General features: G+C 40.0%; 1 protein-coding gene across 6 annotated transcripts in view; it reads left to right on the forward strand.

Moving 5' to 3' along the window:
- Window positions 1–24115, forward strand: part of Focad (focadhesin) — a 316392-nt gene that overhangs the window by 189406 nt on the left and 102871 nt on the right. For all 6 annotated transcript variants that reach the window (XM_030253421.1, NM_001081184.1, XM_006537886.3 and 3 more), the window contains 2 exons: window positions 12959–13076; window positions 19420–19605. In XM_030253421.1, coding sequence (XP_030109281.1) covers window positions 12959–13076; window positions 19420–19605 — 304 coding nt within the window. The remainder of the gene's footprint in view (window positions 1–12958; window positions 13077–19419; window positions 19606–24115) is intronic.

A 24115-nucleotide genomic window follows, 5' to 3' on the forward strand; every position in this document is an offset into this window, starting at 1 on the left:
ACTTGGTCAGGATGGATGATTGCTTTAATGTGTTCTTGGATTCGGTTAGCGAGAATTTTATTAAGAATTTTTGCATCGATGTTCATAAGAGAAATTGGTCTGAAGTTCTCTATCTTTGTTGGATCTTTCTGTGGTTTAGGTATCAGAGTAATAGTGGCTTCATAAAATGAGTTGGGTAGAATACCTTCTACTTCTATCTTGTGAAAAAGTTTGTGCAGAACTGGAGTTAGATCTTCTTTGAAGGTCTGATAGAACTCTGCACTAAACCCGTCTGGTCCTGGGCTTTTTTTGGCTGGGAGACTATTAATAACTGCTTCTATTTCTTTAGGGGATATGGGACTGTTTAGAAGGTCAACTTGATCCTGATTCAACTTTGGTACCTGGTATCTGTCCAGAAATTTGTCCATTTCGTCCAGGTTTTCCAGTTTTGTTGAGTATAGCCTTTTGTAGAAGGATCTGATAGTGTTTTGGATTTCTTCAGGATCTGTTGTTATGTCTCCCTTTTCATTTCTGATTTTGTTAATTAGGATTTTGTCCCTGTGCCCTTTAGTGAGTCTAGCTAAGGGTTTATCTATCTTGTTGATTTTCTCAAAGAACCAACTCCTCGTTTGGTTAATTCTTTGAATAGTTCTTCTTGTTTCCACTTGGTTGATTTCACCCCTGAGTTTGATTATTTCCTGCCGTCTACTCCTCTTGGGTGAATTTGCTTCCTTTTTTTCTAGAGCTTTTAGATGTGTTGTCAAGCTGCTAGTATGTGCTCTCTCCCGTTTTTTCTTGAAGGCACTCATAGCTATGAGTTTCCCTCTTAGAAATGCTTTCATTGTGTCCCAAAGGTTTGGGTACGTTGTGGCTTCATTTTCATTAAACTCTAAAAAGTCTTTAATTTCTTTCTTTATTCCTTCCTTGACCAAGGTATCATTGAGAAGAGTGTTGTTCAGTTTCCATGTGAATGTTGGCTTTCTGTTATTTATTTTGTTATTGAAGATCAGCCTTAGTGCATGGTGATCTGATAGGATACATGGGACAATTTCAATATTTTTGAATCTGTTGAGGCCTGATTTGTGACCTATTATGTGGTCAATTTTGGAGAAGGTACCATGAGGTGCTGAGAAGAAGGTATATCCTTTTGTTTTAGGATAAAATGTTCTGTAGATATCTGTCAGATCCATTTGTTTCATCACTTCTGTTAGTTTCAGTGTGTCCCTGTTTAGTTTCTGTTTCCATGATCTGTCCATTGGTGAAAGTGGTGTGTTGAAGTCTCCCACTATTATTGTGTGAGGCGCAATGTGTGCTTTGAGCTTTAATAAAGTTTCTTTAGTGAATGTGGCTGCTCTTGTATTTGGAGCATAGATATTCAGAATTGAGAGTTCCTCTTGGAGGATTTTACCTTTGATGAGAATGAAGTGTCCCTCCTTGTCTTTTTTGATGACTTTGGGTTGGAAGTCAATCTTATCAGATATTAGGATGGCTACTCCTGCTTGTTTCTTCATACCATTTGCTTGGAAAATTGTTTTCCAGCCTTTCATTCTGAGGTAGTGTCTATCTTTTTCTCTGAGATGAGTTTCCTGTAAGCAGCAAAATGTTGGGTCTTGTTTGTGTAGCCAGTTTGTTAGTCTATGTCTTTTTATTGGCGAGTTGAGACCATTGATGTTAAGAGATATTAAGGAAAAGTAATTGTTGCTTCCTGTTATTTTAGTTGTTAAAGGTGGCATTCTGTTCTTGTGGCTGTCTTCTTTTAGGTTTGTTGAGGGATTACCTTCTTGTTTTTTCTAGGGCGTTGTTCCCGTTCTTGTATTGGTTTTTTTCTGTTATTATCCTTTGAAGGGCTGGATTCGTGGAGAGATAATGCGTGAATTTGGTTTTGTCGTGGAATACTTTGGTTTCTCCCTCTATGATAATTGAGAGTTTGGCTGGGTATAGTAGCCTGGGCTGCAGTTTGTGTTCTCTTAGTGTCTGTATAACATCTGTCCAGGCTCTTCTGGCTTTCATAGTCTCTGGTGAAAAATCTGGTGTAATTCTGATAGGCTTGCCTTTATATGTTACTTGACCTTTTTCCCTTACTGCTTTTAGTATTCTATCTTTATTTAGTGCATTTGATGTTCTGATTATTATGTGTCTGGAGGAATTTCTTTTCTGGTCCAGTCTATTTGGAGTTCTGTAGGCTTCTTGTATGTTCATATGCATCTCATTCTTTAGATTTGGGAAGTTTTCTTCAATAATTTTGTTGAAGATGTTTGCTGGACCTTTGAGTTGAAAATCTTCATTCTCATCCACTCCTATTATCCGTACGTTTGGTCTTCTTATTGTGTCCTGGATTTCCTGGATATTTTGAGTTAGGATCTTTTTGCATTTTCCATTTTCTTTGATTGTTGTGCCGATGTTCTCTATGGAATCTTCTGCACCTGAGATTCTCTCTTCCATCTCTTGTATTCTGTTGCTGATGCTCAAATCTATGGTTCCAGATTTCTTTCCTAGGGTTTCTATCTCTAGTGTTGCCTCGCTTTGAGTTTTCTTTATTGTGTCTACTTCCCTTTTTAGGTCTAGTATGGTTTTGTTCATTTCCATCACCTGTTTGTATGTTTTTTCCTCTTTTTCTGTAAGGACTTCTACCTGTTTGATTGTGTTTTCCTGTTTTTCTTTAAGGACTTGTAACTCTTTAGCAGTGTTCTCCTGTATTTCTTTAAGTGATTTATTAAAGTCCTTCTTGATGTCCTCTACCATCATCATGAGATATGCTTTTAAATCTAGGTCTAGGTTCTCAGGTGTGTTGGGGTTCCCTGGACTGGGCGAAGTGGGTGTGCTGGGTTCTGGTGATGGTGAGTGGTCTTGGTTCCTGTTAGTAAGATTCCTCCGTTTACCTTTCGCCATCTGGTAATCTCTGGAGTTAGTAGTTATAGTTGACTCTGTTTAGAGATTGTTCTTCTGGTGATTCTGTTACCGTCTATCAGCAGACCTGGGAGACAGATTCTCTCCTCTGAGTTTCAGTGCTCAGAGCACTCTCTGCTGGCAAGCTCTCTTACAGGGAAGGTGCGCAGATATCTTGTATTTGGACCTCCTCCTGGCCGAAGAAGAAGGCCCAAAACAGGACCTTTCTCAGACACTGTGTTGCTTTGGCAGTTCCCAGGTGGTACAGACTCTCACCTAAGCAGACTAAATTCCTAAGTTCCTTGGAGTCCCGGGACCAAGATGGCGACCGCTGCTGCTGTGGCTTAGGCCGCCTCCCCAGCCGGGTGGGCACCTGTCCTCCGGTCCGGAAGGTGGCCGGCTGTCCCCGGCCCACACAGGGTGCTGCCTCAGCGCCTCTGTGCTTCTGCCTGTTCCAGAAGCTGTCAGGTTCTCTGGCGCACCCTCTCACCTGTTCAGACTAATTTCCTAAGTTCGGCGGGTCCCGGACCAAGATGGCGACCGCTGCTGCTGTGGCTTAGGCCGCCTCCCCAGCTGGGCGGGCACCTGTCCTCCGGTCCGGAAGGTGGCCGGCTGTCCCCGGCCCACAAAGGGTGCTGCCTCAGCGCCTCTGTGCTTCCACCTGTTCCAGAAGCTGTCAGGTTCTCTGGCGCACCCTCTCACCTGTTCAGACTAATTTCCTAAGTTCGGCGGGTCCCGGACCAAGATGGCGACCGCTGCTGCTGTGGCTTAGGTCGCCTCCCCAGCCGGGCGGGCACCTGTCCTCCGGTCCGGAAGGTGGCCGGCTGTCCCCGGCCCACACAGGGTGCTGCCTCAGCCCCTCTGTGCTTCTGCCTGTTCCAGAGGCTGTCAGGTTCTCTGGCGCACCCTCTCACCTGTTCAGACTAATTTCCTAAGTTCGGCGGGTCTCGGACCAAGATGGCGACCGCTGCTGCTGTGGCTTAGGCTGCCTCCCCAGCTGGGCGGGCACCTGTCCTCTGGTCCGGAAGGTGGCCGGCTGTCCCTGGCCCACACAGGGTGCTGCCTCAGCGCCTCTGTGCTTCTGCCTGTTCCAGAAGCTGTCAGGTTCTCTGGCGCACCCTCTCACCTGTTCAGACTAATTTCCTAAGTTCGGCGGGTCCCGGACCAAGATGGCGACCGCTGCTGCTGTTTAGCTATTTTCTTAATTAAACTCTTCTATACCTTCTGATTCGTGAATACCTCAAACCGGCTTTTTATGCCTCCTAATGTAACTAGTAGTGATATGTTTAGAGTCCATGCTTCAAATATGTTTTAACGTTAGCCATCAGGCTGCAGAATGATGAAGGAGAGCCATTAAGGCATATTCTTTTCTACGCATGCTTTTCAGGTTGAATAGTGAAATTAGGTTTAATGTTAAAATCCCCTTCTCGGATAGGTCCTCTGCTTCAGAGTAGCAATAGCTCACTGTGACTCTTCCTTGCCAAGGTTGAGGTGATGGGGTGGAGGAGTCCTCCCCTCTCTGCCCCCGGTTTCTGTCACCAGGCTCCTACCCGCCTGTGTAGCCTCACAGCTCCAGTGCTGAACCTGCTGAACCTTGCTGCCACTGCTTCCTCCTGTGCCTCTTCCTCCTCTCCCTCCTCCTCTTCTTTCTCTTCTTCTTCCTTGAGACTTTCCTTTATCTGCTACTGCTGAATAACTACTCACTGGATATTTGCTGAGCGTTGGGCTCTGTCCTATGGGCAGAAGGTGTTAAATGATTTTATGTGCTTTTTGAATTTGCAATAATATCATTGTTTACCTCAAAATGAAAATCTAAATTAGGTAAGAAAAAATTTGAGGAACTTCTCTATGTTAAAAAATAGAAAATTGTTTTTCCATTATTTGTATGTATTCTGTTCTTTCATTCTCTTTACTATTTTACCCTCATTTCTTTAGCATTCTTCTATGTAGGAATTCCCACACACACCCCCAATAAAAACCCAACAACAACAACAACCCCCCACACACACACACATAAATCAACTAAGACAACATAGAATTGTTTTTCTGGTAAAATAACCAGTAGTGGATAAACTTTTAGATAGAAGACATAGGTTTTATTCTTCTGACTTAGAGTTATTAAAAATATTAAGCCGCTTTAAAATTAATCTTATAAGATTTTTAAGATAGTCTTGTTGATTTCCAAGGTTAATTTTAGAAGTGATAAAGAAGAACTCATTTTGTATCCAGGGTTGGTAGAGCTGTGGTGTAACCACTTGGCTTTGATTTAAGTGAATGTCCTTGCATTCATCAGAGGCTGTTTCTCTTTTTAACTAAATGTATGCAGATACTTGACACGTTCTACATTACGCTCCTCTGCTTGCGCACACACTCTCAGATTTTCATAGGTTAGACACACGGAAAGGCACTTGGAAGGTTATCTGGTTAGGAATGAACAGCTAGGCCTATTGTAGGCTGTTTTCTCATATTCAATTTAAAGGAGATTTTAAAAGTAATTTGTCTTTTTTTTTTTTTTTTAATTTGGCTTTGAGTTTTTTTCAACACAGCTTTTCTATACTTGTGAGGTCTTGTAGTTTTCTTTGTGTCGTCTAAGGAAGTTCTGAGCTTTCCCTGGATGTTTTAGCAGCTAATGTGTTGCAATTGCCCAAATTTTGTAACTTCAACAGATACTCTTATAAGTGAGTGCTCTCAGTCTGAGCCTATTAAGTTGTTACATTTAAACCAAGGGGAAAGACTGATGTTAGATAATAGGAGGAAATAATTCCTTAAGACCTGAGCAGAGGCAGGCGAGATGGCTCAACAGTTAAGAGCACTTACTGCTCTTCCAGGGGACCTAAGTTCGACTCCCAGCACCTACATTAGCTGGCACTCACATCAGTGTGAAATTAGACTATTGAAGATGAATGGTTGGGTTTTCTTCGTCCTTCAACTTTGGAGCTTACTGTAGTGGCTTTTCGAAATGTCAGTGGCCTGAATACTGTTTCTCATTTTGAGTAATGTCACTTGATGGAGCAGGAGGGAGAGACAGGAAACTGTGCGAAATGATTCTATCTCTTGTCTGCTAAGCCATTCTGGAAGCATTTGGTTCTTTAGCACACTGTGCCCAGCAGGTAAGTCTCCTCACATGGAGGGACAGCAGTGGTTTCTTTTATCCTCTGCTGCCATCCCATCTCCTTCCTCTTTACTTTCGTTTTAAACAACTTTTTGGAGATATAATTCACAAACCATAGGACTCAGCCATTTAAAGTTGACAGCTCAGCATGTCTAGAACATGTAAAGACTTTGTGAGAACACCATTCCCTAAAAGAGCCCATGTTGGGTTGTTTGTCGTCTTTACTCTCTTCCTCTCCAAATCCTAAGCAAACATTAATCTTTCAGTCTCTGTCAATTTATCTTTTCTGGACCTTTCTATAAACAGAATCATCTCTAATGTGGTCTCTTATGAATAACTTCTTTTACATAGTCTTTTCAGGGCTTCTTTATATGTAGCATATATCTCTTATGTATCTCTATACTTTATTCTCTCTCTTTTTTTTTAAACTTTGATTATTTTCACTGCCCCAAGCAGTCCTCTCTCAAGTCCCTAATATATACTTTCATGTCTGTTATTTTAAAGGAATATTCACATGTGAGAGAAAACATATGGTCTTGTTAATTTCATTTAACATGGTGGTAGTCTTTAATTTCATCCTCTTTCCTGTGAGTGACATGACTTTATTGCTCTTATTGGTAGGATAATCTGCTACAAGGTATACATGGCACTTTCTTTTTAATCAGTCAGTTGTTGCTGGGCAACAAGGCTGATACTATGAGTTGGCTACTGTGAACAGTGGCACAGTAATATGAGTATGCAGGTATCTATAGCAAACCACCTTTGGTTCCTTCAGGTACATACCCAGAAAGCGGACTGCTAGCTTATAGGCTAGTCCCACTTTCTGTTTATTGGGGAGCTTGCATACTGACATGTCTCCAGCAGTATATTATGGGCTCTTTCCATCTACATCATTGTCAGCATTTGGTATGATTTTTTTGGTATATTTTTAAATATTTTATATTTGCTACTGTGATTGGAGTTTGACTCATAAGGTAGTTTTACTTTATGTCTACCTAATGACTAACAATGCTGAAAACATTTACATTTATTTATTGGCCACGTGTACTTGTTTATTTGAAAAGTGTCTGTTAATTTTCTCATTTTTGTTTAGATTATTTGTTTTTTTTCAATGTTAAAATTTTTTTAACTCCTTATATATTCTGAATATTATCCCCGATTGGATACTTAGAAGGCGAATGTTTTTTGCTTGTGCATATGCTGCCCGTCCACGCTGCCATTTGTTCTAAGAAGCACTATTGATATGATATGATCACCATTTGTCATTTTCAGGACCTATGGAGTCCTATTCAAAAGGTCATTGATGGTGCTGGAGAGAAGGCTCAGCAGATGAGAGCACTGGCTGCTCTAAGGAAGGGCCTAGGTCAGTTCCCAGCACCCACATGGAGTCCACAACTGGAGTCATCACTCCAGGTCAGGAGGATCTGCTACTTCCTTCTGACCGCTACAGGCACACTCAAGCACGTGGTACACTCATACACGCAGGCAGAAAGCCCATGCAAATAAAAAACAATTGCTTTGCAAGGTCATTGCCAGCCAGACAGCTGCAACCCAGAGTTGAGAAGCAGCAGAAGGAGAGTCAGGAACTCAAGCTCAGCCTCAGCTACATAGCAAGTTGGAGGCTAGCCTGGGCTACATGAGTCTCTCTTTCAAAAAGAGATCCTCTACCTCCCAAGGGAAAAGGGCGGTTGGCTGTGCCTAGCCTTCAAGTAGTTCCCCTAGACTAGCTTCAGCCTCTTGATTCTTACCTTAAGGTCTTTAATCAATTTTGTGTTGAGTATTTCATTTTAAATAGTGAGCCAGAAATATTGGCATGGTTACAATGTTCTCTGTGGATATGCAGGGTCCTTTTTTTCAGCACTCTATGTTGAGGAGACTTTTCTCTAATACATGTTTTTAGCCATTCTATTGAAACTGGGTATATTTTATTTTTTATTCATCTGGTTTTTTTCCATTTTTTTGTGTCAGTATTAAGCTGTTTTTGGTTTTATAGTCCTATAGAATACTTTATGTTAATTTCCTCTCCATTCCTCTCCTCTCTTTAAGGTGACTTTGGCTTATTGGGGTTTCTTGTCCTTGAATATGAATTTTAGGATTATTATTTTCTCTTTCTGTGAAGAACATGGTTATTGTTTTGATGGGGATCTCTGTTCCTTTTGGTAACTTGGCCATTTTAAAAATAATAATTTTGCCAGGCGTGGTGGCGCATGCCTTTAATCTCAGTATTTGGGAGGCAGAGGCAGGCAGATTTCTGAGTTCGAGGCAAGCCTGGTCTACAAAGTGAGTTCCAGGACAGCCAGGGCTACACAGAGAAACCCTGTCTCGAACCCCCCCCCCTCCAAAAAAAATAATTTTAATGATCTATAAACATTGGATATCTTTCTAACTTCTTCCATGTTTTATATATCTTTTCTTCTTTGGGTAGGTTATTCCTAGGTATCTTGCTTAGGAAAGTGGTACTGTGAGTGACATTATTTCCCTGGCTTATTCCTCATTATATTTGCTGTTTAGAAAACTATTACAACCTTTTTCATATTGCTAGTTTTCTAAAAGTATGCCAGATTTAAGATGTTTTTCTGGTAGAATCTTTAAGTTTTTAAAACGTAGTATTGTGTATAAATGTGAATAATTTATTTCTTCCTCTCCTATATGTGCTCCTTTTCCTTCTTTCTCTTGTCTTATTGATTTGGCTATGGTTTCAAGTACTAAACTGAATGATAGCAGATATCATAGAGACCCTTGTCTTCCTCCCAAGTCAAGAGAAAATGCTTTTCTTTTTCCTTATTCAGTATAAAGTTGACTGTAGCTTTCTGTCTGTAACTTTTACTGTCTCGAGGTCTCATTCTGTCTCTGACTTCTGCAGGGTGGAAGTTTATCATGAAGCAGTGTTGAATTTTGTGAAAACTTTTCTACATGTAGTAATTATGCGATTTGTGTCCTGAGACTTTTTACGTGCTATATTTAAAAAAATTTTTAGAAGATTTATTTGTCTTAGCTTACATGTATAAATGTTTTGCCTGCACATATGTGCACCACATGCATACTTGTTGAGTGGATTCCATGTACATGGGGTTACAGGTGGCTGTGAGACACTGTATTTGTTTTGGGGATCAAACCTGGGTCTTCTGGAGCAACGGGTGCTCTCCAGCCCCTGTTTGCTATATTTTTACGTGTTAAATTTTGTTATGTGAACTGAATATTTTGAACCACCCTGTATTCCTATGAACCCAGCTTGCTTATGGTGTTTCATCATAATGTTTAATCCCTTTGGTATATTGAATTAGATTGCTAGTGTTTTACATCTATGGTTACCAAGGAAATTGGCTTTTTATTGTTTTTCTTGTTCCTTTATCTCATTTTGGTATCAATTTAATACTAGTTTCATAGCAGGAGTTTGCAAGCAGTCTTTTCTGTTTTATGGAGTAGTTTAAGTATTGGTGTTACCTAAAAGACAATGAATCTATCTAGTCCTGGAGTTTCCTTCGTTGGGAGATTTTTTTTTTAATTCACCGCACAACCTGATTGTATCCCTTTCCTTTCCTCTCCTCCCACCCTTCCCCTATTTTTCCTTCCCCTTATCCTCAGAGACCCCACTCTATGGTTACCAACTCACCCTGGAACATCAAGTTCCAGCTGGACTAGGTGCATCCTCTCCTACTGAAGCCAGACAAGCCTGCCCAACTAGGGGAAAGGGATCCAAAGGCAGGCAACAGTGTCAGACAGCCTTTGCTCCAATTTGTAAGGGACCTACATGAAGACCAAGTTATACACCTGCTTCAAATGTGTTGGGGGTCTAGGTCCAAGCCACACATGCTCTTTGGTGGGTGGTTTAGTCTCCATGAGCCCCCATGGGCCCAATTTAGTTGACTCTGTAGGTCTTCTTGTAGTGTCCATGACCCCTCCAGCTCCCTTAATCCTTTCCCCCACTCTTCCACAGGACTCTGAGAACTCCATCTGTTGTTCAGAGCATCCATTTCCATCAGCTGCTGGACGAAGGCTCTCGGGAGACAGGCTAGGCTCCTGTCTGCAAGCATAGCAGAGCATCATTAATCGTGTCAGAGCTTGTCTTTCTGTTGGGAGAGCCTTTATTGAGGCTTCTGTCTCATTGCTCATAGTTGACCTGCTTAGGTTTTTCATCTTCTTTAGTTAGTCTTTGACATATGTATGTAGAAATTTATGTATTTCTCCTACATTCTTTAATTTATTAGAATAATTTTTTTCAAAGCTTCTAGACATCCTCCGGGTTTCAGTGGGATCTATTGATTTCCCTCTGCTTCGCCTCGTTCTTCTTTCTGTCTCTTCTGGTTTGCTTGGTGAAGTCTTTGCTGTTTATCCTTTCAGAGGGCCAATTCTTTTTTTCATCAATTTTTTTAGCTTTCCTGTGTTATTTTCATTATTTCATCAGATTCGTTTTTGATTTTTTTTTTTTTTTTTTTTTTTTTGAGACAGGGTTTCTGTGTGTAGCCCTGGCTGTCCTGGAACTCACTGTGTAGACCAGGCTGGCCTCGAACTCAGAAATTCACCTGCCTCTGCTTCCCGAGTGCTGGGACTAAAGGCGTGCACTACTACACCCAGCTTGATCGTTTTTTCAAACATTTATTTATCAGGTTCATCTTGAAGAGAAGGGCACATGTGTGGTGGTGCATGCGAGGATATCACAGGACAAGTCAGTTTTCTTTTCCACTTTATGGGTCTCAGAGATCAAACTCAGGTCATGGGGCTCAGCAGCAAGTGGATTAACCCACTGAGCCATCCCTTACCCCTTTATGTATGTATGTATGTATGTATGTATGTATGTATTTTGGGTTTTTTGGGTTTTTTTTTTTTTCCAAGACAGGGTTTCTCTGTGTAGCCCTGGCTGTTCTGGATTCTGTAGACCAGGCTGGCCTCAAATTCAGAAATCCACTTGCTTCTGCCTCGAGAGTGCTGGGATTAAAGGCGTGCACCACCACTGCCAGACTTGAAGTTTTATTTTATTGTTTTCAATGATTGAGTTATGTTTCATTGCATGAATTTACTTCAGTTTGGTTATTAATCCATAAGCTGATGATGATTTTAGTGCCTTTTTATTTGGAAGCTAAAATGAATAATGCTTCTTGAACATTTGTGTATAAATATTTGTATGAGCATAGACTTTTGTCTATTTTTGTTATATACCTAGTATTGGAACCCCTGGGCTTCATGAAAATTTACTGTTTTTCCAAATGTTCTTGATACTTAAAACCAAGAAGCACGTTGGAGTGACAGCAAGCTAGCTCTTTTATATATCTAGCTTTCAGGAATTAGGAGGCTTTAGTACTGGTTAGAATTTCAAAGGCAGTTCTCAATCACAGTAGACTTCGAAAATTGCAACTACAAGCCAGAGACACTTGGGAAACCCTGCTTGTCAGAACTAAAGGTTCTCTTTGTGCCAGTGTATCTCTGATAATGTACTATCATAAACTAATTTTTTCATACCCTGTCTGCACTCTGCCCAGTTGTTATTTCTGAAGTGTGGCTGGCTTAGTCCTCTTAGAGCTAAGTTCTCAGTGTTGAATCTAAATGCTGTCTTGTCTCGAGTACTCAGGAGGTTAAGTTGCTTCAAGTAGTGGAGATAGCTCTCCTTACGGCTGAACGGCTTCATTGGAGTCAGATTATTATACATAAGAGAAGCATTTGCTGTCTGTTTTCTTTTATCCTTCTGAAGACTCCTGACTCAGTGCAGTTGCTAATGAAATGGTGCTTTGGGGACCCATGAAGAAGGCAGTCTGCAGGAATTGTTAATTATTTCTAAAAATAACTCCTGGAGACAGGCAAATGGCAACGACTAGGTTCTGGCACTTTATGGTTATAGCAACCACTTTTCTGTATTTTGATTCCCTACCCTAATGCTTAATTATCTCCGTGTGGACATTACGATGGTGTGTCATTGAAAGTATTAAAAATTTAATTAATTGCCTTAGCATTATGTTATAGAAAATATGTTAATACTAATTTTATATTCTTATTTGGTTCACACAAAGCTAAATAATCACAAAGCAACTGAAAAATTACTTCAAAATGCAAATTACATACAGTAAAGCAAAGCTACTGATTACTGATTTTAGTGTTATTTTCCGTAGCAACTATTGCTAAGTCCAAAGAATATCAAGTAAAGCTTTTGTCATGTCACAAGCTTGTCACTAGAAGATTTGAAACTTTGTCTTAGAGATATAGTTGGAATAACAGTTTTTAAAAATTTAAATTTTGTATTGCTGTACATGTGTGCATGTGTGTGTTAGATGTGCACGCAGCCATGGAGGCCAGGAGAATATGTTGGAATGCCCAGAGCTAGAGTCATAAACAGTGGTGAGCTGCCCAGCATGGCGCTGGGATCCAGACTCAGGTCCTCTGGAAGGGAAACAATTGCTCTTGACTCCTGAGCCATCTCTCCAGCCTCTAAAACCACAAAGAAAAGTAAAAATCCTATAAGCAAAATATTTAACTGTAAACCACAATAGTTGAACACATTGAATATGTCAGTGTTGATATCTTACTTTACTATGTGATGTGGTGTTTTATTCATTTTCTATAATAATTGCTTATGCTGATGTTCCTATTGTATTGCTCTCAGTTCATTAAATGGAACCAAGATCATATCAAATAAAATGAATTTACCATTCAGTTAGTATAGGACAAGTAAGTGTGTGTGTGTGTGTGTGTGTGTGTTGTGGGGATGGGTGGTGGCTGAGGCAGGGTCTCTCTATGGCTGTCCTAGAACTTACTATGTAGACTAGACTGGCCTTGAACACACGGAGATTCACCTGCCTCTGTCTCTCAGCTGCTGGGATTAAAGTTGTACACCACCATACCTGCTGTTTCATGAAGGTACCTTTACAATTTTATTTAAATTGTCTTTTGATATTGAAGAGTGATTGATTAAGTCTACGGTAATTTATATTTTACATTTATATTTTACATGTCTTATTTTTACTCTCTCTAACATGTCTTTACTTACTTCAGATAAGGCCAGAGATGCCTGTTCCTGGTGAGCTGGATGAAGAGGAATCTGTGGACCTTTCCATTCCTGGCGCGTGCTTTCTCAGACTGCTGACCATCACTGCCCCTTCGGTTTTACCAGGTGACTCCTACTTGACAACCACAGGGCTGGACTTTTCCAGTGGTTTTGCCTGTGTGGGAAATTGTGAGAATTTTTTGTTTGTTTGGTGTGCACATGCTGTTGTTTACTCTCATATAGATACTTTCTAGATGAATGCTAAGTGTACCTTTGTGTTCTAGAGGGGCAGTCTTAGGTAATATGATGTTTTAACCATCATAAAACTATTAGATGACAGTAACATTTAACTGAACATAGTTGTTCTCAATGAAAACTAGATTTCATTTCAAAGGCTGGTTATTGTATAAAACAGATTTACTGTGGAACTCCAGGCCACTTCTTTAATTAATGTCTCTTTGTTATAAGCTAAGTGAAAAATGTCAACTTTTAAGAGATCTACTTGTAGTTTTATCATTATGAATTTAATTTTGTTTTAAAATTAAATTTATTCATTCATTCTCTTGCAACCCAATATCAGCTTTTCCTCTCCTCTCAGTACCCCCTCTTTTCCCTTTTGAGGAGAAGCCCCCCTCTGAGTGTTAAACACCCCCCCAGCCCTCCTCAGCACATCATGTTGCTGCAGAGGACTAGGCTCAACCTCTCCCTAAGGCCAGACTAGGCTGTCCATATAGGGGCATGGGATTCACAGGAAGGTAGCAGGCAGGTAACAGGCTCAGGGGCACTCCCTGCTCCAGTTGTTTGGAGGACCTGCATGAAGACCAACCTGCTCATTGCTACATATGTTCAGAGGGCCTAGGTCCAGCTCAGACCTGGTCTTTGATTGGTGGTTAAATCTCTGGGAGCCCCAAAGGGTTTAGGTTAGTTGTCTCTGTTGGTCTTCCTATGGAGTCCCTGTCCTTTTCAGGTTTCTCAATGTTTCTCCCAGCTCTTCCATAAGACGACCCGAGCTCCATCTAATGTTTGGCATGAGTGTGTGCATCTCTGCCCGTTGACTGCTGAGTTCAATGAGCCTCTCAAAGGACAGTTATGCTAGGCCCCTGTCTATTCTTTTGTTTAAATATTTTATTTTATTATTGTATGTGTTTGGGTGTTTTGCTTGCCTGTATCTCTGTGTGCCACATGAATAGCTGGTGCTTGGGGAAGTATTACAGACAATTTTGAGCTGCCACATGAGTGTAGGGAATAGAACTTAGGTCCTCTGCAAGAACAAGAACTCTTACCTGCTGAGGCATCTCTCCAGAACAATTTGTTCTTTCTATAAAGTATACGAATCACAGTATTAAAGTTCCAGAGCTATAAATAAATGGCTACATTATTTGTACAATATACAAATGTAAATTAGTTAATATAAGCAATAGAAGAATGTGTGTGCACTGATGCACACAGGTGTGGTGTGCTGATGAGGCAGAAGCAGATGGTCATGATTTACAGGACAGGGATAGATTTTTGCCAGGCATGGTGTATTTGAGGCTCAACTGGTATATGTAGTGAGATCCAGGCCATCCTGGGCTACATGATGACTTTTTTTTTTTAAATAGTTTTAAGGATCAAATTATATGGTCATTTGTTTTGATATAAAGTTTATTAATCTGTAGCCTTTAATAGGCATGCTGTGCAAGTGTGTGTGGTATTCACACATGTAAAACTTTCACTAACTCTATTTAAGTCTTACCCAAGAAACAGTAGGTGATTATAGCTGAGATATGGATTATGGGCTACGATTAAAATTTTATATTATTTAAAATTTATCTCCTGGTTATTAAAAAATCCTTAAAATTTCCATAGATGATCCATTGTGATAGCTGAGATATGGGTTATGGGTTATGATTAAAATATTATATTATTTAAAATTCATCTTCTGGTTATTAAAAATTCCTTAAAATTATCATAGACCATCCTTTGTGACTGGAAGCCCTCCAGTGCTAGCCAATATTTTGCTTTTTTGTTCAAATTCTGCCTTGAACATATATACATGCAAACACTTAAGTTTTGAAAATGAGGCTTAATAAAAAAATGTTGTTATAGCTTTTCAACATAGTCATTTTTATATGTGATTATAGTAATCTATAACATTAATATTATTTTTTTATTTCATGACAATTAGAGATTATTTGGAAATTTAGCTAAGCATGTATCATTAATTTATAGACAGAGCTCCTGTCTGTCCCTGCCTCCTTTTATTAGAGCAAGCTGAACAGTGGAGCATAGCCAAAGCTACCATGTTTTCATGTTTTCTCTCCTCTGCAAGCCTCAAATCTCCTCTACTGTTCCTTTCTTCTCCATACTTCCTATCTCATCTCATTGCTCCCCAGGAGCCCTGAGTCTCTCCAGGGTTAATAGCCAGCAGGCGTAGGAAAATGCCTTGTATACAAATCCTCCAGCATCCTGAAAGAGCCACTGCCAATAGCTCACTGGAGGTTTTACAGTGACTTTGTGCCCTTTGCTGATTTCTTTAGCCTTCTGGCCAGAGGGAGGGTGTGACTGCCTGCAGAAGAGGAAAAGGTTGCTACTGAGATATTTTGAGGGTTCGTACCTCTGTGCTAGTGATTATACTTGATGGCTATAGTCCTCCACTGTGTTTTTGTTTTTTCTTTATGAGGCAATCTGATAATTGGAGTCAATGGTTTTGTACGTATAATTGTGTCTGGCAAACCATCACCATAGACAATGTTGTTCTGTGCTCACTTTCTCTGATTAATGGAGCATGGTCAAACAGACAAGGACATAGGTTGCAGCCATGGGAACAGAGACTCAGAGGATTCTGGGTATATGATGCATGGTAGTCACTAGTTACAGATGGCGGTAAAATCATTGCTCTGAAAGAAGGGGATCATGGCCTGTTTCTCATGTTAATTATTTTCTCTTTTTCTCCTCCTCCTCCTCCTCTTCCTCCTCCTCCTCCTCCTCCTCCTCCCCCTCCTCCTCCTCCTCCTCCTCCTCCCCCTCCCCCTCCTCCTCCTCCTCCTCCTCCTCCTCCTCCTCCCCCATCTCCTCCTCCTCTCCCTCCTCCTTCTCCTCTTCTTTTTCTTCCTCTTCCTTCTCCTCTTCCTCTTTCTTCTTCCTCTTTTTAAACTTTTTTTTTTAATTTTACCTGTGTTGGTATTTTGCCTAAGTGTATATAAGTTCATCGTGTCTGTGTGTACGTGGTGTCCGTGGAAGACAGAAGAAGGCATCAGATTTCCTGAGACTGGAGTTATGTACAGTTGTGAGCTGTGTATGTATGTATGTATGTATGTATGTATGTATATTGTATGTTGTGAGTTATACAGTTGTGTGCTTGTCAGCTGTGGGTGCTGGGAATTGATTTCTGGTCTTCTACAAAAGCATTAACCATGAAGCCATCTCTTTATCCCCTAATATTTAAAGTTCTAGCTTAAAATGTTTGTACTAAAGTCCTTTTTGGATTTCTCCAGATACTCTGAGTTTGTCAACTCTTAGACTTAGATTTTTATTTTTTTCATTTCACATAGTATGTTTATGATCCTTATCTTAGTTCCTGTGGTAACTTTATTTTTTTTTTCAGTTGTTAGATGATTTTCCATTAGATATAACTGCAGTGTTAACATGCTCACCTTGTTGTGTATAGATTTTCGTTTCTTTTTAAATTCTCACCTGGTCATATGTAAGGAAGAGGCCAAGGCCAAGGCTGCAGAGAGCAGGGAGAATGCTGCTTATTGATTGGCTCAGTTGCTTGGGGAAGATGATGTTCTCTGTAGTGGCTCCATTCAGATGCTTGCATCTTCTCCTCCCTTCACATCTGCAGGAGGCACTCGAGAGGCTTTTATTGACCACAGAGCTAGATAAGTAGGAGCTTTCTGTTGCTGGAAGAGTGCACTTGCAAGTGTGTCTTCCCTTTTGACTATGTGCTTGCCCTCTTTGTCAGAACACAGCTCCTTCTGAAGAAGCATGAAATCATCCTCTCTCACCACAGCACTCCTGTCTTCACAGTCACATGACTCACGCATTCAAAAGGTCTGTGCTCAGACTGAGCTTGGAGCAGGCATACCTGCACCACACCATTCAGGAACTGGAGTACACAGTCTGTGATTACATAGCATCCATTTGTCTAGACGTTACAGTCATGATGGTCATTGCAAAAAGGGCTTCATTCTCAATGGGATAATCGGAGAAATTTAAATAAAGTTTCTCTTTATAATTGTGTTTGCAAAGTTTATGGAAATTCATTAGACACAATGAATCATCCGAGAGTAGCTAAGGTCCTTTGGCCGTGTAGGGAGGGTAAAAGACATGCATGTCACAGTTATAGCTGCCTAAGGGGAGACAGCCTTCTAAATAAGGGTGCAGGCAGCCTGTAGTAACCTGTTGGACAGTGTTTAGGGAATAAGTTCCCTGACTGTACTGTGTTTTCACTCTTTGATCTCCTGCCAGGGCCTTTCATTGGTTGACACAATGAGCAGCCTTTTGATGCATTTCTTACAGCTTAGTTCTGGAGGCTACAGGGCAGTGTTGAGAATGGTAGGGGTAAGTGTGGAGGAGTCAGTAGAAACTGTTCCCAACAGATGTTCTCAGAACTGTGTGCGTGTGAGTGTGTGCATATGAGTGTTTGTGTGTGTGTGTTGTATGTGCATGTTTATGTATGTGTTTTGTTTATGTGTGTCAGTAGACCAGAGGTTAATATTTTGTGTATATTTATTATATGTTCATGTGTACATATGTGTATGCATGTGTGTAGACTAGCAGTTGATTATATGCGTGTGTTATGTGTACATGTCTATATATGTGCATGCATGTGTATGGACCAGAGTTGACATTATATGTGTTATTTGTCCATGCCTATGTATCTGTGTTCATGTGTATAGACTAGAGATTGATTGACATTGTGTGTGTGCATGTTGTATGTGCATGTCTATGAATGTTTGTGCATGTGTATAGGCCAGAGATGGACATTGTGTGTGTGCATGATGTATGTGCATGTCTATATATGTGTATGTATGTGAGGCAGAACTTTTTGGTTGTATGTGTGCCTTGCCATTTAGGTAGATTGTCTGACTAGCAATTTGCTGGCATCCTCTGTCTTTGACTCACCAGTGCTGGAGTGCCATGTGTGTTCTGCCTCACTTGGCCTTTTTGCATAGGTGTTGGGGATCAAATTTATGTCTTCATGCTCTGCAGTGTTCTTTACCAACTGAGCTATATCCCCAGTCCCTCTCCTTACTTTGTATGGGTAAGTTTGGTTGCAACCAGGGGATTATACAGAAAGAGAGAAGGATACTTAATTATTGTGCCAGTGAGTACTTACTTTAAATCATGGTCATTTAAAGGAGACCTTGAGGTAAAAATATTCCTAGTTAAGTTTGGATGTGGCTGGGTGGACCCTTGTTTTTGTGTTCCTACTGGAGGACCATGTATTTCCTGTTTGTTTTCCCACTGTGGTTTGTTTAGCTTTCATGCTTTGTTTTTGTTTCTGTATTGGGCAGCCTCTAGTGGTTCTTGTGGAAATGGCACCCAAATATGAACCCAATGGTAATTGGTTTTTGACATCTGTTGTCTTCTGATCCTACATTTTTATGTTGTCTTGTAGTTCTTACAGTGTCATATAGCAAAGTGAGCTTCATTAGCATAGGTTCCTTTGTAGACAGAGGAAGTAAGGAGTGAGTTTTTCAGATTCTAATGTGTGCTAACATTCCTACAGAATTGGCATAGTTCTAAAAGGTCTGTCTGAAAACATCCAAAGGACAAGAGGACTCATCCCATGAAAAGCTAGAAATAGTGTGCTTCATGTCGATAACCAGCAAGTCTCGTGTTCCTGTAGAACACATCAAGAGTATATTTTTGAAGAACAGAAGGGGATATTTAGGCTATCTGGATAGGTGTCTTTCACTTGGCAAGAAGGGAACATGGCAGAAATAAGGCCATAGGGAGAGTCATGATGGTTCCTTATTTGAGGTCAGAGGCTGTATAGTTTTTTGGCAGTGTTGTTTGTTTTTGTTTGTTTGTGCAGTGAAAGCTATTGGGTGGTATTAAGAACATAAAGGGCAACTTCAGCTTCTGGCTAGAGGACACTATAGGGGTGATCACGAGGAAGAAGTGACTAAAGATACAGCTTTTATATTAGTATATTTGAAGAAGACAAAGATAATAACTAGGCAAGGCTTTATGAGAATGGTTGTAAAAGGAGGACTCTGAAGATGGAGCCACAAGAACTTGCCAGTAGATGATCTGTAAGAAATGAAGAAGAATGAAAGCTAGGATACCTGAGCACTGTAGTACTTTGTTCCCATTTGGGAGCATTGAAGGCAGAGATGGTGCTCAGTGGTTTCCTGTTTGCTTGGTGAAGTTCAACCTGAGACAGAGCTGGATGCCTGTGCACCGGTTAGGAAGGAACATGCCTCTTCTGGACATCTCACATTTATTTGGGTTTTGAACTCTTGTTATTTTATTCCAGCATTGGAAGAATTCTTTACATCTCTTGTGAGACAAGAGATGGTGAATATGCCCCGTGGGATATATCACTCTGCATTGAAAGGAGGCGTGCGCTCAGACCAAGGGAAGACAGTAGCAGGAATCCCGAACTTCATATTGAAGACATACGAAACAAACAAGCAACCAGGATTGAAACCTGGCCTGGCAGGTAAGAATACTGCACTTGGTGAAGTGCAGGTTTACAGTGTCATGTCTCAACTTGTGCTTCCATGTGAAATTGTAATAAGTTACATGGTAGGACATTGCTTGGCTGCTGCTCACATTTACACACAGCTGGAACAGTTACAACAAACAACCGAATTGAAAAGGAATTCAAAAAATGCAGAAGCAAAGATAAATAGATAGCTTCAAATTCCAGAATGGGGAGACTATTTTAGACCTTTTTACCCCTTGGAACATATTCTATTCTAACTGTGGATTTGATTGGCAGCTGGCTCAGGCCAGAGGTTAGGTCTTGTTGGAGAAGTGGCCAACAAATGTATGGAAACAATTTTAATATTCTTAGTTATCAGGGAAATGCAAATCATGAATCTATTGAGACTCCAGCTTGGTCCAGTCAGAAGAGCCATTACAAGAAAAGAAACAGGAAATGAAGATAAAGACATAGAAAACATAGAGAACAAGGGATACTCATACACTATTGCTGAAGCTGTATATTAGCCTAGCCACTATGGAAGTCAGTATAGATGTTGCCCAGCAGGGAGAACTAGAAGTACCACATGATCCCATGTACTGCTTTTTGGTTTTACAATAAGTATTCCAAGTTAGCATATAATATAGTAGTATACTTGCAATTTAACATTTATTAAGACATTGTTCACAAATCAGCCTGTGCCCATTAGCAGATAAATTAACAATAACAACAATAATAATAATAAATCATAGTTTATAAAATATGGATTTTTATTCCTCCATTAAGAGAAGAAAAATCATGTCATTTGCAGGAAAACTATTTGTCGTCAAACTGAGCCATAAGAGTCAGATTCAGAAGGACATACTGAATGTTTGCAATCTAGATTTTAAAAATAGGACATGAAAGTGGAGGAGACTATTTAGGAAGAGGAGGGGTTCTAAGAGGAGGTAGGGACTAAGAGGTGATGATGGCATGAATATGGTCAAAGCACAAGATGTACATATGCAGAAGTGACACAATGGAGTCAATTATTATACACCAATAAAGGTACTTTAAATTTTAATTGTAATTATGTAATAGTGAAGGCAGACCATATAATAGCTTGTAGGATGTAGCTACCATGTTTTTCTGTTGACTGGTTGTTTTTGTGTGTATGTATATACATAAGAGTAAGTGGTATATATGTGTGAAGATGCACTGTGTGTGTGTCTGTATGTGTATGAATGTATTCACCTGTGTGTATGTTTGTGGAGGTCAGAGGATACAGAATGCCTTTATATATTACTTTCCACCTAATTCCTTTAAGATAGTTTCTCACTGAACCTGGGTCTGTGCTAGTAGCTAGACATTCTCATGTTTCCATCCCCACAGTATTAGAATTACACGTATACAAATGGCCGTGTGTGTGTGTGTGTGTGTGTGTGTGTGTGCAAATTCAAGCTCTCATGCTTTTTCCCACTGAGCTACCACAGAGGTTTTTAGAGGGAAATTCTCTTACTTTGCTTTCTGTTGCTGTGATAAAACACTGTGAGCAAAAGCAAACTTGGGGAGGGAAGGTTTATTTCATTTTATAGTTTATAGTCTATGACCAAGAGAAATCAGGGCAGGAACTCAAGAAGAAACCAGGAGCTGGAACTGAGGCAGAGACCAACTACGGTGCTGTATGCTGGCTCGTTTCCTGGGGCTTACCCAGTGTGCTTTCTGTTTAGACCCAAGACCACCAGCGCAGGGGTAGCACTGCCCACAGTCCGCAGGGTTCTCTCCCACATTGATCATTAGTATTAGAAGAATGCCTTACAGAATTTGCTACAGGCTAGTCTGGTGGAAGCATTTTCTCAATAGGGGTATCTCTTCCCAGATAATCCCCGCTTGTATCAAGTTTAAAAAAGAAAAAAAGTAAGAAACTAGTCAGCACAGAAATGAGCACTTTCAATGTACATATTAGAAACAAGGAAAGGAAACCAAACTCTGTTTAAAAAAAGCTTAGAAAAGAATAGTAAATCAAGGAAATGTTGTAAAAATCTGTGCCTAAAGACATAAAGATACTCATAAAGTGAAGATTCAACATCAGTGTGACAGAAGACTATGAAGGCCTGTCTGAGTAAGAAGAGAGGAGATGCCACTGCATATCGGACACTGCTCTCAAAGTTAAGTGCTATGAAGAACTTTTAGTCAATAATCTTCAAAACTTAAGTGAGTTATAAAAGTCCCTCAAATATGAAACTGATAGGAGAAATATAATTATATGAACAATTTGATATTTACTCTTGAAATTCATTCTTTAACTTATTAGTCATCCTACAAAGAAAACTTGGGTACAAGTGGCTTCCTGACTAAATTTACACAGACTATAGCAAGACCACAGGAAAAAAGTATTCTTTTTCAAGTATTCTTCTTCACAGGACCCACGTAACTTGACCATGCCATTACAAGACAGGAAACTTATGCACCAGCCTTTTCCAGTGAGCACAGGTGGAAAGATAGGGAGCGAGGTTAACTTAAGCAATACATGTAAAGGGAAGACAAAGTTGACTTAATGTTTCAAAGCCAATTTAATTCACTATGTTAATTTAAAAGGCTGGTTGGTCAGTCTTTAAATAGATTCAAATGTGTAAGAAAAAAATCTGAAAAATTTAGCACAAGTTCATGATGCCAGAAAGACTTACTAAAAATTATATATAGATGGAACTTTTGTTATGATAAGGAACAACCACCAATACTTAACTCATAGTGAATCCTGAAATACTGACAGCGTCGCTCTCTGATAGGTGAAAAAAAGATGAATGCTGTTATCACTATTCTTACTCAGTGTTGTTCCAGAAGCCATGAATAGTGGAGTCAGCTGAGGAAAAGAAATACAAGCTGCAAGGATTAAAGAAACAAAACATTCATTACTTGCAAATGACATCATCATATTCATAGACCATGCAAAATAGTCCATGATTAATTATAAGGATTAACAGTTGATTTCCATTCAGCAGGTTGCTGCATATATACCTATACAAAAATGAATATGTAAAATCAGTTGTATATTTTATATACTATAATGAATAGGAAATGAAATTTAAAACCTATAGTACCATCATATATATTGAGTATCAAAACAAATCAATAACCTATATTTTATCAGCTACTGAAATAATATTGAAAAAACAATAAATGTAGTTATGTATGATGTTTATGGGCTAGAAGACTACATATCATAAAAATTTAAGATTAATATATAGATTTAAGTAAATCATAATCAGTCCAATATGTTTTTGATAATTGACATTCTTATTCCAAAAACTGTGTGGAAATAGAAAAACCCAAAATTAAATGAAGGTAGTCTTCAAGAACATCAGCAGCAATGTAGGAGAACATACATTATCAGATGTAAAAAACTATTATAAACTCACAGTCACTGGGAATTTGGTGTTAGTGCAATGATACACAGGCTGACCAAAAGAATACAGTATGAAACATGCACACATAGTCAATGTGTCACTGATTTATAGCAGAGATGTGGAGAAAAGCCATAATCTCTATCATGAAAAGCTCTACTGTACTTATTTTTATTTAATGTTTGTCTGTGCTGTGTGGTCCAATGTATACAGATGTGTCGGGATGCATATATATGCCCATATGTAACACCTTATGGGTGTTTTCTTTGGTCTTCTACCTTATTATCTGAGTGTGGGCATCTCTCTGGACCAGCACACAGGTTGGCTTAATAACTCCCAGGGATCTACCTGTCTCTGCCTACCCAGTGTGTGGGTCCAAACATGTGTCACCACAGCTTGCTTTGATGTCAGTATTAGATAATGAGCTCATGCCTTCACATTTGTGTGGCAAGCACACTACTGATGAAAGTATCTTCCCAGATCTAAAAGCTCTAATTTTAAAAAAGACAAGTATACTGCAGATGTTTATCATGTACATATCTGATGAAGGACACCTAAAGAATGCAAAGTAATGAGAATTACTCAATAGAAATACAAGGAACTGCCTGCGATAACACTTAGAGAAGAGGATAGTCCGCCATCCCTTGTTTTCTACACTAACCATTGCTCACTGCAGTAGGAAGTCCCTCCGGTGAAAGATGGGCTCAGCACAATCAGTGAGTACAGCATGCTTAGTTAGAGACACTTTGACAACATGACTGTTTAGCAAAACTAGTTCTAGGTTCCTCCCTTGGGTCTGTGACCGTCCCAACCCTGCTCTTGAACAAACTGTTGACAGTTAAGGGTATGGGAGAGGATGGGTGTCACTTTCTTCAGTGGTGTGGCCACTGATAAGATGCCTTTGCTCCAGGAATAACCTCCTACCCACACTTGGGCAAAGAGCTGTAGCTAAACTGATTGTATCACATGCAGAAGGGAGGCAGGAACGTAGGAGGGGCTTCTTGGTGGTTGGGAGGGAGGTTCCAGTAGGAGATGGAGAAGAGCGGTGGGCCAGATGGAAATGACTAAACCCACAGTGTGATAGGATTAAAAGAGGCATTAGAATGTCTAGAATGTCCGGTGAACATGTAAGAGGAAAATTG

Source organism: Mus musculus, chromosome 4 (assembly GCF_000001635.26).
Source record: "Mus musculus strain C57BL/6J chromosome 4, GRCm38.p6 C57BL/6J".
NCBI lineage: Eukaryota > Metazoa > Chordata > Mammalia > Rodentia > Muridae > Mus > Mus musculus.